The 14,341-nt window shown below is 44.1% G+C and overlaps 1 protein-coding gene across 1 annotated transcript in view; it reads left to right on the forward strand.

Moving 5' to 3' along the window:
• The window catches only part of tnrc6ba (trinucleotide repeat containing adaptor 6Ba), a 24,548-nt gene extending 13,688 nt beyond the window's left edge, over positions 1-10,860 (forward strand). Inside the window, exons 9-22 of the mRNA XM_071544841.1 lie at positions 215-415; positions 654-773; positions 992-1,117; positions 2,954-3,124; positions 4,299-4,412; positions 4,538-4,742; positions 5,023-5,190; positions 5,349-5,495; positions 6,468-6,611; positions 7,179-7,271; positions 8,164-8,373; positions 8,717-8,784; positions 9,269-9,408; positions 10,097-10,860. Of these exons, the coding sequence (XP_071400942.1) occupies positions 215-415; positions 654-773; positions 992-1,117; positions 2,954-3,124; positions 4,299-4,412; positions 4,538-4,742; positions 5,023-5,190; positions 5,349-5,495; positions 6,468-6,611; positions 7,179-7,271; positions 8,164-8,373; positions 8,717-8,784; positions 9,269-9,408; positions 10,097-10,661 (2,472 nt within the window). The 3' untranslated portion in view covers positions 10,662-10,860. The remainder of the gene's footprint in view (positions 1-214; positions 416-653; positions 774-991; positions 1,118-2,953; positions 3,125-4,298; positions 4,413-4,537; positions 4,743-5,022; positions 5,191-5,348; positions 5,496-6,467; positions 6,612-7,178; positions 7,272-8,163; positions 8,374-8,716; positions 8,785-9,268; positions 9,409-10,096) is intronic.
• The last annotated feature ends 3,481 nt before the right edge of the window (positions 10,861-14,341 follow it).

Here is a 14,341-nt window from a genome sequence, read left to right on the forward strand (position 1 = left end):
GATGATCGGGGGGAAAAAATCACTTTTATGTCCACCAGCCACTTTGACTATTTTACCTGTCAGATAGATTTTTAGACTAAGGCAGGACCTCTAAATGATGGTTAGTTATCTGCCAAAAACTTACCAGCCACAACTTACAGGCATTTAACTGGGGGCAATTTCCTACCTGATGATGATGGTGATGATGATGATGATGACCTTTTCTGCTGCACAGGGTGATGATCCCAGCGGCCGAAACATGGACTTGGCTCCGGGTTCCCTCCAGGAGAAGAAGATGGATGCAGAGAAGAGAGGCATGGGAATGAACGATTACAATGGAGACATGAGAAAGGGAGGAAGAGGAGTGGGGATGGCTTATCGTTCGCCTGGTTCCAAAGAGGCAGGACCTGGGGATGCTGGATCCTACTATGACAAGGTGCCGCCTTACTGCCACGTTAGTGGTCTCTCTTCATCTGTTATGTGTTTCTCATGTCTAGTTAACTCTTTGTCTTTTTCTTCTTTCCTTCTACGATTCTCTTCCTTTGCCTTTCTCTTTCCTTTCTGGTCTGCACCCTTTCTCCTTGTCTCGTCCCACTCCCCACCCCCCACCTCCACCACCACCACCACTACTACTCCTCAAATTGGGCAACTTCCATTGGCTGTCGCTGTGACAGACCTTGCCTTTCACCAATCAGGATGGGTGCCTTGGGGAGGAGGGTCCTTGCTCTCTGTACTCTCCACCCACTGTCTACAAGTCCCATCCCCTCTTCAACCACACTATCCCCCTTAGACAAGTAAGACTGCAGCTCCTCTTGTTTCCGTCCTGCCATCTTTACCCCATAGAAATCGGTTCTTGTAGATTTCCATTCTTTCATAAGATAATTATAGAAATTTACCTCCGAATTATCCTCCTCTATTTCAACGTTGTCTTGTGTATCAGTTTTTCATGTCTCTTTCCCCTCTGCTACGGGTTCTACAACACGTTTTTTTAAATTTCCATCTTCGATCTCAGGGCGGTCACAATATGTTCGGCAGTGGCGGAGGGATGCCCCAGTCAAGACACCAGCCAAGTGTCCCACCCATGAACCAGTCCCCAGGGATACGAGCGCAAGTGCCTCATCAGTTCCTGTCACCGCAGGTACTAAAGCTTGTGTGTTTATTTTGCTGATTGATCTTCCTCCACTGTATGTTTTATACCTTTACCCCTTCCACATCGCCCATTGACACATGAAGTATGTGGCATGTTTACTGCATGTCATACCATTCTCTCTCCTCACTCTTTCCCATTTCTTTCAGCTGTTAACTGTCCAATAAAAAGCAGAAATTCTAAACAAAAAAACTACCTCAGTCACATTCAGGGTTTATGCTGCGTTCAAGTCATATAGAAAGAAGCGGTAGAACGGGATGACATCTTGTTACTACAACTTGAAAGCGTTAATGTGCTAAACTCACTGGAACATCTAAGATGGCGATCGTAAGGGCAATTGTCTGGCCCATCCCTGTTGTTATCATACGGGTTATTACGATCAACTGTTATTAACTTCTTATGAAATTCCTTAAGGAGCAAAGGAAACCGACTTTGGTGGATTCACTCTCATGTTTGCCGCCTGTGTTGACACACTTCAGCAATTTGTGACGCCAGGTGGGAGATATCAAAGCCTACAAAAACTTCCCACGTCCTACTTTCAGTTGACTCTAGGAGGCCGATGTGAACATTTTCCCAGTCGGCAGCTCATATTTACGATAAATCTGACATGTCATAAACGCAACATGAGACCTAGGTCCGTCTGTGCTCTGCTAGGTGTGAACGTTCAATGCTCAGGTTGGTGTCACGTTGCCACACCTGCTTGGTTTGATTATCTGGCACGAGTGTGACATAAAAAGCATCTTATGCAAGGGCGGTGTTTACGACATGGAGACTTTGTAGCAGCGACAACAAAGAAGCAAGTTTAGAGAACAGTGTTCACTGAGAAATATGGGGATTGTAATTTCGTCTGACATTTTGAACACAGGATGTACGCTTTGCTTTTGATGACATTATAAGGTGACAGCCACAGAGAAGTGACAGATAAGGAACTCCACCTGCGTCAATGGGTCTGTTGTGAACTGACATGGAACCTCCTACATAGGATGAACTTGAATCTAGGGCTGCAACTAACGATTATTTTCATTGTCGATGAATCTGTTGAGTATTTTCTTGATTAATTGATTAGTTGTTTGGTCTATAAAATGTCAGAAAATGGTGAAAAATGCCAATCAGTGTTTCCCAAAGCCCAAGATGACGTCCTCAAATGTCTTGTTTTGTCCACAACCCAAAGATATTCAGTTTACTGTCATAGAGGAGTAAAGAAACCAGAAAATATTCACATTTAAGAAGCTGAAATCAGAGAATTTGGACTTATTTTTCTTAAAAAATGACTCAAACCGATTAATCGATTATCAAAATAGTTGGCGATTAATTTTATAGTTGACAACTACTAATCGATTAATCAATTAATCATCACAGCTCTACTTGAATCAGCATATTCCCAGATCATATGTGAGCAAAGTGATATTAAAAACTACTACAAACAGTTGTGTTTGTGCTGGGAGCTTTTTGGCACACTAGGTAATTGTCTGGTTATTTTTATATGAGCTTAAGGCGTCTGCTGGCTGCATGTGTTGCGTCTGGTAGTCAGTGCCGTCCCTAGAGAGCGCAGTCACTCTTCAGCACAACATTGATCATGTTCCCCACTTGTTTCTAAGGAATACAATTATGTCAAACGCATGTGATTTTCCAGGGATTGGATCAATTTCTCTCACTCACTCGGGTCGGGTCAGTTGTTAACACAGACTAACAAGAACATCAAAAGGAATCGATGTCAGTCGGAGGGAAGCGGTGGGCTAATGTCGTCGCTAGTGGTTACAGCACCGGGCGTTGCGTGCTCCAGGTTTCCGTGGTAACAGGTGTGCCTTCTGTTGCGTCTGTCCCCAGGTGCCAGGCTCCATGCTGAAGCAGATGCCCCCTCCCAGCGGGAGCGTGGGCGGTGTTGGCGGCGTGGGAGGAGTGGCAGGAGTCGGGGGAGGTGTGTTCCCTCCGCAGCTGTCCCCCCAGCACATTGCCATGCTCAGCAGCATCTACCCACCTCACATCCAGTTTCAACTGGTGAGGAACGGCTCAATACTTCTCTTAACTCACTACAGGGTTCCTACAAGGGTCCGAAAAGTCTTGAAATGTATGGAAAACAATTGGCAATTTCTAGGTCTCGGAGGTTTGGAAGATGCACAAAGAAGTTTTCTGTGGTTTTAGTCCCCTCCCATATTCCATTTGTTCCTTTGAAGAATAATCTTAATGGATAGAGTGATATGGCATAGTTAGTAGGGATGTAAGTAATATGACTATCAGCATTCAAATCAAGAATTTATGAAAAAGGGTGGAATTTACAAACTGAAACTGTGTAGGAACCCTGCCGTTATTAAATGTTTTAGGAACATCATACTATAAAGCAAGGAATCTCTGTCTGTATGTGTGTCCTTCGCATATCTCGAGAACCGTTCGTCCGATCTACTTCACACTTGGCGGGTGTATTGCTGGGGACCCAAGGACGTGCAGTGTCGGATTGGACACACGACACGTTGAATATTAATAAACTTTGACTAAACAAGCGAAAGGCGCTCTGTGCAGCAGCGGGGCTCAAAGCAAGCGACTGGAAGCGCCGTGTCGAGTGTGAAGTTGTTTGGATGGGCGGTTCTCGAGAAAGCTGCAAGCAGCAACACCGGAGGCCAAGCAGTCGGCCCGTTCCGAACAGGCATGTTTTGAACGGGCACTGCACTAGTAATTGTATTGTCAGGATCACACCAAAATGCATTTGCAAACTGCTTCTGCAAACACAAATGTGTGCATCCTGTGACGCAAATGTATTGAGATGAAACTGATAAGACATTGTTATCGGTTGTTGTATTACAACATAAACTTTTGTTTTAACTCTGACTCACTGCCCAAATGTTATGATCATGATTACTTTCCAGAGAGGTAGCAAAAAGAAATGGGTAAAACTACATTAGCTTTAGCTTTAGCTTCAGCGCATTGCGACACTATTATCACAACACTGTGCATCTGCAACAGAATTTCTCTAAATTAGAAATGAACAAACTTCCATCGGCAAGTAACACATCCAACGTATTAAGTGTGATCCTGGCATAACGATTATCATATATCCAGAATATAGTGGTTATCTTTCCTTGTGGTACATAGTGCATTCATTTCTCTCTCTGGCTGCCCCACTCTTTCTTTCGTTGTTTCTTTCTCTCTTTCTTTCTTCCCTCCTTTCTTCCTTCAGGCTTGCCAGCTCCTCCTTCAGCAGCAGCAGCAGCCTCAGCAGCAGCAACAGCAGCTACTGCAAAACCAGAGGAAGTTCACGCCGAACGTACGCCAGCAGGCTGACCCTCAACAGGTACACACACACACACACACCACACACTCAACTCCATTTCTTACCTCCACAGATCATGGATGAATACAGGTACATCCACACTGTTTTGCCACCTGCTGACTCTTTGTGTTGTCGTCCCTCCCCAGCTGGCCCGCATCATGGCGGTGCTCCAGCAGCAGAGGCAGCAGCAGCAGGTCGGGGGTGTCGGCGGCAGCTCCAAACTCTCCCCCTCCCACCTTGGTGGAGGAGGCGGAGGGGGTCCCAAACTGCCCGGCGCTGACTCCCTGCCCCACCCTGGCCTGCCGGGATCTGTGGCCGACCTGCACCAGAAAACACACGGGCCGTACTCCGGTGAGCATTTGGCCCTCGATCGATTGATTCACATCAATTAATTAATCAGAGCGAGCCTTGTGGGAGAGATGTGGGTTTAGAACAGCAAATGCCAAAGCTTTCATCGACTGGCTACAGACATTTATTTATATGAAAATGTTGCAGATTAAAAATGATAAAAACCTGAATTATTTTAAGAGTCTATTTTACAATGCCCCCTCCCTGTTTCTCTCTCTCTCTCGCTCTCTCTCTCTCTCTCTCTCTCACTCTCTCTCTCTCTCTCCCTCTCCCCCTCCCACAGGGTTTAGTTCTGGCGTCAACCTGTCGGGTCTGGACCTCGGGGGTCCCGTGGTGGGGGGTCCTGGGGGCATGAAGGACCTGGGGGTGCAACAGTCCCGTTTCAAATGGATGATGGAGGGACACTCGCCCCCAGACCCCTCCCCACCCGAGAGCGCACTCCACAAAAATGGTAAGATATCTTTTTGATTTCTATTTTTCTGACTAATATATTTGGTGAGAGTGAGGCAGATCGCTTGGTAATGAGATTAGACGTGAAGTCACATATCAGGGTGAATAGCTGTTAGCCCATCTGTTGTTCGTTGATGTAACACATCCTCGCCCTCCCAGGTCCCGTCACCCCCATGAAGATGCCGGGCGGGTCGCCCTACTCTCAGTACGACATGATGGTTGGAGACGGCCTGGGCGATCACTGGCATCGCACCCCCGGCAACAAGATGAGCTCCAAGGTTACGACCGCGCCCAGCTGGCCCCCTGGTGAGTGGCTCAGGATAACTCACCGACAGAGGAAATCTCATTTTATTTTACCCTCATTCAACCAATTAGGAGCAAATTGTAATTACAGTGATATCCTGGATTCCTGAGCGATTAAAATATTGAGTGAAGTAGGAATGTCGACTATATTATCCCCAGATGAACTCCCTAATAAACTTCCAAATTCTTGGGAAAGTAAAAGAATTTTTGCGTAGTGTGAATAACATAGTTACTGCATACTTGTTGCCCTTGGTGTCGGTAAATCAGGGTTCCTACATACTCCTGGAAAGGCTGGAAATGTATGGAAAAAGAATTTGGTAATTTCCAGGTCATGATAAATTTTGAAATTGCACAAAAAAGATATGGAACTTATGGAAAAATGTTGTTGTACTGTCCTGTATGACGATACATTGTCTGTGGTTTTAGACCGCTGTTGCCTCACATATTCTGATTGTTGCTATAGATGAATGACCTTCATCTATAGAGTGATATGGCAGAGTTTGTAGGGGCAAGATGACTATCGTGCTGAATACCAAAATTTTCAAATCAAATCAAGGAATTAAGGTCAAGAAAAAGTATGGAATTCTGGGATTGTTACTGTCTAGGAATTCGATGCAAACATGACAAAATCAAAATGTCTTTTTCACATTTTCTATGACACCTTTTGTCAAAATGCTGCTGTTGCTTTTTTTTTTACTCTTTTTTTGTTTTGTTTTTTAAGTGATATTAAGTTACTAAATTTAGATTTTAGATATTAGGAGCTCAGCAGTGCAGGAGTGCTTTCTCTCTGCCTCTTTAATGTTTACGGACCGGAAAATGAAATTATGGACTGTGGAATTTCTTGTTTCCCCTCTTTGCTGTTGATAAAGTGTTGAGGTTCAGCGTGTCTAATGTTGTTGAGCGTGTCATATTTTACCTCTTGCCTTGACAAACTGGCCTCAGGCTCACCATACCGCATGTCTGTGTCCTTCCCAGAGTTCCAGCCTGGCGTTCCCTGGAAGGGAATCGACCGCGTCGACCCCGAGTCTGACCCCTACATGACCCCAGGGAGCATGATGGGAAACACGGGCTCCCCCAGCCTCAATGACACTGAGCACCAGTTGCTACAAGATAATACTGGTAAGTACCGCAGAAACATGGGTGGGTCTTAACCGCTCTATTGCCTTGTCTCGTATTGTATCAGTACCAGAATATAATCAGATATTTAGCAGAAGTTAATTTTCCTTGTTATTTTATGTGCCATGTTGTCATTCTTGCTTGTTTCTTCCTTTTGTTTGGGTCAAGATGTTTCTCTAAATCCCATGGTGTTTAGAGAAGTCATTTGTCTTCTTCCAATGTTTTTTATCATTGTATTTTATCTGTGTTTTTTATCATTCTGCTTCTATGTTCACTTTGCAAATAAACTAAATTAAGCCAAGGTAAAGGATGAAAGGAATTGACATTAGTGAGCTGCAGCCTCAGCCACATTCAGAGCTGTCAGTTGCTAAGAAACTAGAGCGGTTTCTTAGGTTAGCCAAGCAACAAATCTCTACACTTGAATATGGATCACAATATTGTATGTTATTGTGACAAATATATTAGCACTGTAGAGTAGACTTAATGGTTTTCAGTTAATTTTCAGAATAGTTTTTAGTTATTAAATGGTGGAGTGATGATAAATGTCGTCTGTCGGTGCCTCTGCTGCAGATTCCACCCCTCCCCTCAACACCTTGCTGCCTTCACCTGGTGCCTGGCCCTACAGTGCCTCAGACAGCCCCCTCAACAACGCACACAACTCAGGTAACCTCGCCACACACACACACACACACACCAGCCCATTCAGAAACTCACTCAGAGTAACACCTTGCGCTTGCTTTGTCTGACTCTCTTGCTCTTCTTTTTCCCCCTCTCACACTCTTTTCACTCTTTCTCACTGTCTGTATATTAACATTTGTTTGAGTCAAGCGTAACTCTGAATGAAATCTCAGGCTGCATTCACACTTCAGCTAAAACTGTCCCCAGTTCTGTTTTTCTTTGCCTCACATGCAACACAGATCAGATGTTTCCTAATCTGTGTGAATAGCAAAAAGCTGCTTGGAGTTGCTTTTTTTTCCAATTTTGGATATGCAGTACACACAATCGAATCCCGAGACATGTGACCTACATGCTCAAATCAGCGTTTTGTCAGCGTTGCCATGACAACAAGTAAATCTTAAATCATTCATTTGAGACATTTGTCACCATTTTGGAGCTTGGTTAAGCCAGCTTTTTCATGAGATACGACAATGGAAAGAAAACCAAACAGTGACTTGATCGGCCTCAATTCAGTCAAAACTGGAAGGCACATATAACCACAATGTGTTGAAACAAGCTGCAGAAGCATAGATACAAAAATGGATGTGACACCTTTTTGTTATCGTCACTGTGCACACATTTACTCTGCCTTTTTCAGCATCGCATTTTATCAATACACTGGATTTCATGATCCAAAGTGAGCGTTCATACAGAAGCCCATATTCAGATGTCAACAGAACAATGTACTAACCCACAATAGACGACATCAGACAAGCAGCACTGTTCACCAAACCCAGAATCTCAATATTACAGGGTTTAGTGTGTGAGTCACTGGTGTTTCCACAGATGTTTCACTGAATTTGGCTCATGTATTTCCTGTCCCCCCCCCCCCCTACAGCAAAGTACACAGACTACAAGACCAGCTGGCCCCCGGAGCCCATTGGCCACAACAAGTCCTGGAAAGCCAGTCGCGGCAGCAGCCAGACCCACCTGCCCCGCCCACCTCCAGGACTACCCAGTCAGAAGCAGCCGTCGCCTTCCCCTTGGTCGGGAGGAGCCCCGCGATTGGCCGCCAGGGGCTGGGGCGGTGGCGGCTCGAGCTCCACCGGTAAGGCCTTAACGCGTTTCTCGTGTTGTTTTGGCTGCGAGCTCGTGCTTTTCCCTTGTCCGGCCGTACCACGTGTTGAAATATTCAGCTGATGTAAATGTACGCGGGAGATAAAACACAGCTGCTTCTGCGAGTCCATTTATATTTGATTTGGAGGAGCAGCCGAGCTACAGGGAAAGTTATTCATCATTTATTGCGTTTGAGAAGCCGTGGGTAATACAGAGGGAGGGATTGTGTTTACTGGGAATATGGAAAACTCACTCTCTCACTCCATTTTTCCTCTCTCTCTCTCTTTTCTGTTTGCTCTCTCTCTCTCTCTCTCTCTCTCTCTCTCTCGCCACAGGCTCTACCTGGAGTGATGGCAGCTCCCGGGGAAGCTGCTGGTTGGTGCTCAGCAATCTCACACCACAGGTACACACACACACATATACACACACACACTTGCCTTACAAGATTACATCATCCATGTGTTTTCTTTCAACTCAGTCAAGTCAAAAAGTGAATTTTCTTCTATAAAAAAAAAAAAAAAAACTGTTATGGGGGAAAAAAACATGTTCCATTCAATGAGTTTCAGTTGTTTTGATCTTTTTTTTTCCATCTGGAATTGTAATTATCCTGACAAAGCCATGTAAAGGCAAGGCAAGGCAAGTTTATTTATATAGCACATTTTGTACACAAAGGCAATTCAAAGTGCTTTACACCAGGTATATAAGACATTAGATAAGAAATACAGGATAAGATAAATAAAAAACGAATAAAAAGAGATGATGAAGTGTATACGACGAGAAAATAAATTAACAATTAAAATCCAGACATAAACATTCAAACTCCTCTGGATTTCATTCCTTCACACATGCCTCTTGTCCCACTAAGCCCGTCTTGTCTGTCCCTGCAGATCGATGGCTCCACTCTGAGGACCATCTGCATGCAGCACGGCCCCCTGCTGACCTTTCACCTCGGCCTGACCCAGGGCACCGCTCTGATTCGCTACAGCTCCAAACAGGAAGCAGCCAAGGCCCAGAGCGCACTTCACATGTAAGATTTGTGTTTGAGCTGTGTCTGTCCGTCATACGTGTTTTCTCAGGTGATTTGGAGGGATCGTGCGTCTTCGAACTGTTCCACTGTTTACAGAAAATGTCACTTTTTGGCTTAATGTGGGCGCTAAAATTAAAGGCCAACATTTCTAACTTTGAATGCTCTAACTCCTGCACGGTAAGTCCGATTAACACAGAAAACTTGTCACACACATCCAGCTATCCTCAGATATTACACTGAATGGCATAACGGGGGTGCTATCATTAAAGATATGTGATATGTGTCCTGATATGTGATATCTGACTGGTCCGATTACGATAAATCTTGGACATGATAACCAAACATCGGTCGCTGAAACCAAATCATCATGTCACAACTTTATTCAAATTTCGGAGCATGATAGAGTGTGCGACTAGTGGGTATGACGCATTTTGACCTTGTGTTCTGGCGTTTAAAAATGACACAGATTTGCCTGATGGAGGCGCTCTAATTAAAGGTAAAAATTTCAAACTTTGAAAGGTCGCAGCTGCAACATCACCGGTCTAATTTTGACGAACCCTGGAGGGTAGAAGCATCTTGTTACTGACTGGCCCAACGGGTGGCTGCATGGGGGACGACATGTTTACTTGTTTTGTGTTTTTTTCCCCCCAATATCCCAATGTCTGACTGAGTGTTTTGTCTTGCCCAGGTGTGTTCTGGGTAACACCACCATCTTGGCGGAGTTTGTGAGTGAGGAGGAAGTGGCTCGCTACATTGCACATTCCCAGGCAGGAGGAGGAGGGAGCGGAGGGACGGCGCCCGGCTCCACGGGCTCCGGGCCCGCGGCGACCTCGGCGGTGGGGGCCAACGGCACCGGAGGGAGCGGCGAGAGAGGAGGCGGAGTAGGAGGAGGAGTAGTCATAGGAGGAGGAGTCGACGGAGGCTCCACCGCCGGAGGAGCGGGAAGCGGAGGAGTCGGGCCGTCCGGCTCCGGCTGGCAGAGCCTCGACGGTACGGGAAGCTCCTCGGACCCGGCCGCCACCCAGGGGCCCGGCCTGGGCATCTTCGCCCAGTGGAGCAACGGGGCCGGGGTGGGCGGGGCCGGGGGGGTGGAGCCCGGGAGGCAGGGTCTGTGGGGGGGGATGGGGGGCATGGGGGGAGCGGGGTACCCCAGCAGTAGCCTTTGGGGGTCTCCTGCGCTGGAGGATCGTCACCAGATGGGCAGTCCTGCCTCACTGCTGCCAGGGGACCTGCTGGGTGGAGGGGCCGACTGAAACACACACACACACACACACACACACACACACACACACACACACACACACAGGTTAAACCCATATTGTAACACACATGTTCACTCTGTATTTACTTATACACAGAGGTGACATGAATTCCAACGACACTGATCATCAACATGCAGACACTCTCACACACACACACACACACACACACACACACACACACACACACACATAGTAAATGCACACATGATTTTCACACACATACATTCACCCGTTAAACTTTAAATGAAGACGACAGCGAAACTTGAACCGGGGGAAAAAGGTGAAATCCATCAAACTGTTAGGACTCAACTGGATAGCTCTTGTCTTTTTACTCCAAATCCCACCATCCGCATTCAGAGACCCGATCACTCAGGCATGCACTGCAGACAGGCTCAGCCAGAGTCGTACATGAACAAGTTTAGCTATTGCTGTTTTTAGTGTGCCACAATGTTATTTTTTTGTATTACTATTTAATGGTTGAATCTCAAAAAATTCAGACTTGCGGACTGAGCCCCCATAGACCTGGCTGGCGTTCTTCTGAGTTCTCAAGTTTCGGAAAGGCCGAGAGCAGGGGAAAAAAAACAAAAAAAGGGTCTGGAGAGAAGAGTTTGGAGAAAACTCGGGACAGCCACACACTACTGAGTCGAAGAGGAACATCAGCAAAAACCCCCCCGAGATCTGGAAACGGAGAGCGTTTTTTTGCTAGGTACCGACAGCTCTGCCTTGGTAGAAACACGCCGTCAATATGGCACCCAGGGTAAAAAAAACACAAAAAAAACAAACAAAACAACATTAGCCAAACTTGCACTATATATGCCTCTGGGTTTGTTGACACACCCTCCGGAAATCCCTCCATTTTTGACACAGAGCTCCGACACAACTGCTACACACAAACTTTTACAGGACGACAAAATGTTACACAACAGCAGTGGCCTTGGCCAGAATCGCACCCTCCTCCTCACCAGTTAACACACTGCTCTTATATTTGACAAGCAAAATCGTATCTCCTTGTCGTATGTACGTCAGTTTATCGTTTTTCTTGTTTTGTTTTTTTTTTCTGTTTTTTTGTTTTTTTCTGTTTTAAAATTTAAAAAAAGAAGAAAAAAAAATTTGCGTGGAACATTGTGGAAAAATCCGGAGATGTCCCTTTTTTTGCCCCTCGAAACACTGACCTCGTTATTGTATTTTTTCTTACTCGAGAAATCAAGTTGGTTATTCTATATTGTCATGACGATAATGATGACTATGATCACTTATTTACTCGCTGTACAAGGTGCCCTCCTGCCTGCCTGTGTGTGCATGAAAGGAGTGTTGACAGTATGATGTGTGGAGGAAGACGTGATGAAGACGACGATGATGATGATGATGATGATGATGATATCGGGAGTGTCTGTGTTGTTGCTACAATGGTGAATGTTTTTTGTTTTTGTTTTCTTTCTTGTCCATGAGAGATTCATGAGTTGTGTGTGTGTGTGTGTGTGTGTGTGTGTGTGCTTTTGAACACTTATCTGCCCCAGTCAGGGAAGTGAATAAATGTTAATCTGACAGCTTGCATCAGGTATGAGTGATGAGTGTGTGTGTGTGTCTGAATCGTGTGTGTGTGTGTAGATGAAAAGTTCAAGAACATTGGCACTAATGCATATGTCTCTTAAGTTGTGTTTTTTTAGCAGCATTTTGTTCCTGTTTTATATTCTTTTTTTTTTTTTGTCCAAATGCAATAAGAGAATGATTTTTTTTTTTTTTTTTTTTTTTGGTTTTTAAGACGAAGCAACCAACTGAAGGCATTTTTGTATTAAGATGCCAAATCCTACCCATACCAAGCTGAGCTGGAACAGTGTTTTACAGACACGTTAAAGACGTTACCTGTTTTGTTTTTGCTGTTTTTTTTTTTTTGTTTGTTTTTTGTTACTATGTATCAATTTAAATTAAGTCGGTCTTTATTATCACTCCTGTTCAGGATGTTTTTGTTTATTTCAGATGTTACAAAAAAAAAAGGAGAGGAAATTAATTTAAAGCAGAAAAGAACAAGATAATAAAGGTTGAATTGAAGTGTGTGGTGACTGGTTGTTATTTTGTCGCGGCCTCAGATCAGTTCGCAGGATGTGGAGTGTGCGGTTTGCAGTCTGGTCCCCCTTCTTTGCCATTTCAGATCAGTTGCTAAACTCTGCTCCTCTTTCAGAAATGGCCTTTTTTTAACAAGGTTTACATCCAGTCTGTTTCCTGTGTTAAATGCCACCAGTACAGTCTCTTTACTGGGAAATGCAACTCACTGCTTCTCCTTTATATAGTTCCACACATTCCCAGTGGAGCAAACTGGGCTGTTCCCTGGTCAGTTGTTGTGAAAGGTAAAAACCTTTCTCACTCACTTTTTTCCAATCAAGCTTCACTTCTCTGAACATCTAAGACAAGATGACGAACGTGTAGAAGCTGAAGGAAGATGGCTGTGTTTTCATGCCATCGCACCATCCTTATGAACAAAAAAATTTAATTAAAAAGCTAAGGGTAGTAGTAGTGTTTATTTATTTATTTAGTTTATAGCAGTGTGTGTGGTTTTCCATGAGGTTTTGGACTTTTATTAGGAAAAAAATCCCTTCTGTCCCCTTCGCTCTTCTATTACTTTTCCGTTCATGATCATTCTACAGTCACAGAAATATTGTAAAGCCACTAAAGCCCTGACCTTTGACCCTTCTTATCGATGCTTGTAATGGAAGTTATCTAGGAATTTAGGCTTATTCTGAAGGTTTGGTATCAAAGGGGCTCAAGTGACATTTTGGCAGAAAATTATTATATATGAGTGGAAAGCTCTTGTTGAGCTCTATAAGAAAAAAAAAAACACGTTTGTAATCCTAAACAAAATTAAAATCCAAAAGACTCACTAAAGTCTCCCAAACCTAAATTGAACCTACATTAAATTTGGTGCAAAAAAAGGTGTAATTGCATTTACTCAAGTACTGTATTTAAGTACAATTTTGAGGTAATTTTGAGTATTTCCATTTTATGAGACTTTATACTTTTATTCCACTACATTTCAGATGGAAACATTACACATTTTACTATACATTTCTCTGACACCTGAAGTTACTAGTTATTTTGCAGATTACGGGTTTTAATGTAGATGTAGATACATTTAAAAAAAAAAAAAAAAATGCATTATCAAAATTAAAGTCAGCTTAAAGAGGGAGCACAAGTGAACCTCCAGCTCCTTGAACATAACCTTTATGGGTTAATGCATAGAGAATTTAACTCAAATGGAAACGTGGATGCAATTTTAAATGCAGGACTTTCATTTTCACTGGAGTGATATTCCATTAAAAGTATTCCTACTTTCACTTGAGTAAAGGGTTTGTGTTTTTCCTTCTCCACTGCAGCCTGGTGGCCTGGTGCCTCATTCACACCAGCAAAACAAGCAGCACGGTGGATTTAAAGGGGAATGACACCCATTTTAAGAATTCACATACTGTGTGTGTATGTTCTCCCTGTGCCTGTGACAGTTCAGCTGTTTGTGAACCCACACCACTATTTTCTAAATCTAGAAATCAGTGATAAAACCCTTGAATTTGTGATGTCACTGGGATGTAAAATCAGCGGCTGCTCCATAGACAATGAATGGGACTCTGATTTTGTGGAGCCATGAGATGCTGAGTTGAGTTGTCACATCAAAATGTTTATAT

The sequence above is a fragment of the Centroberyx affinis genome, unplaced genomic scaffold, assembly GCF_046629955.1.
Source record: "Centroberyx affinis isolate AG114_WGS23_722 - 3 ecotype Tasmania unplaced genomic scaffold, CSIRO-AGI_Caff_v1 ptg004685l_1, whole genome shotgun sequence".
Taxonomy (NCBI): domain Eukaryota; kingdom Metazoa; phylum Chordata; class Actinopteri; order Beryciformes; family Berycidae; genus Centroberyx; species Centroberyx affinis.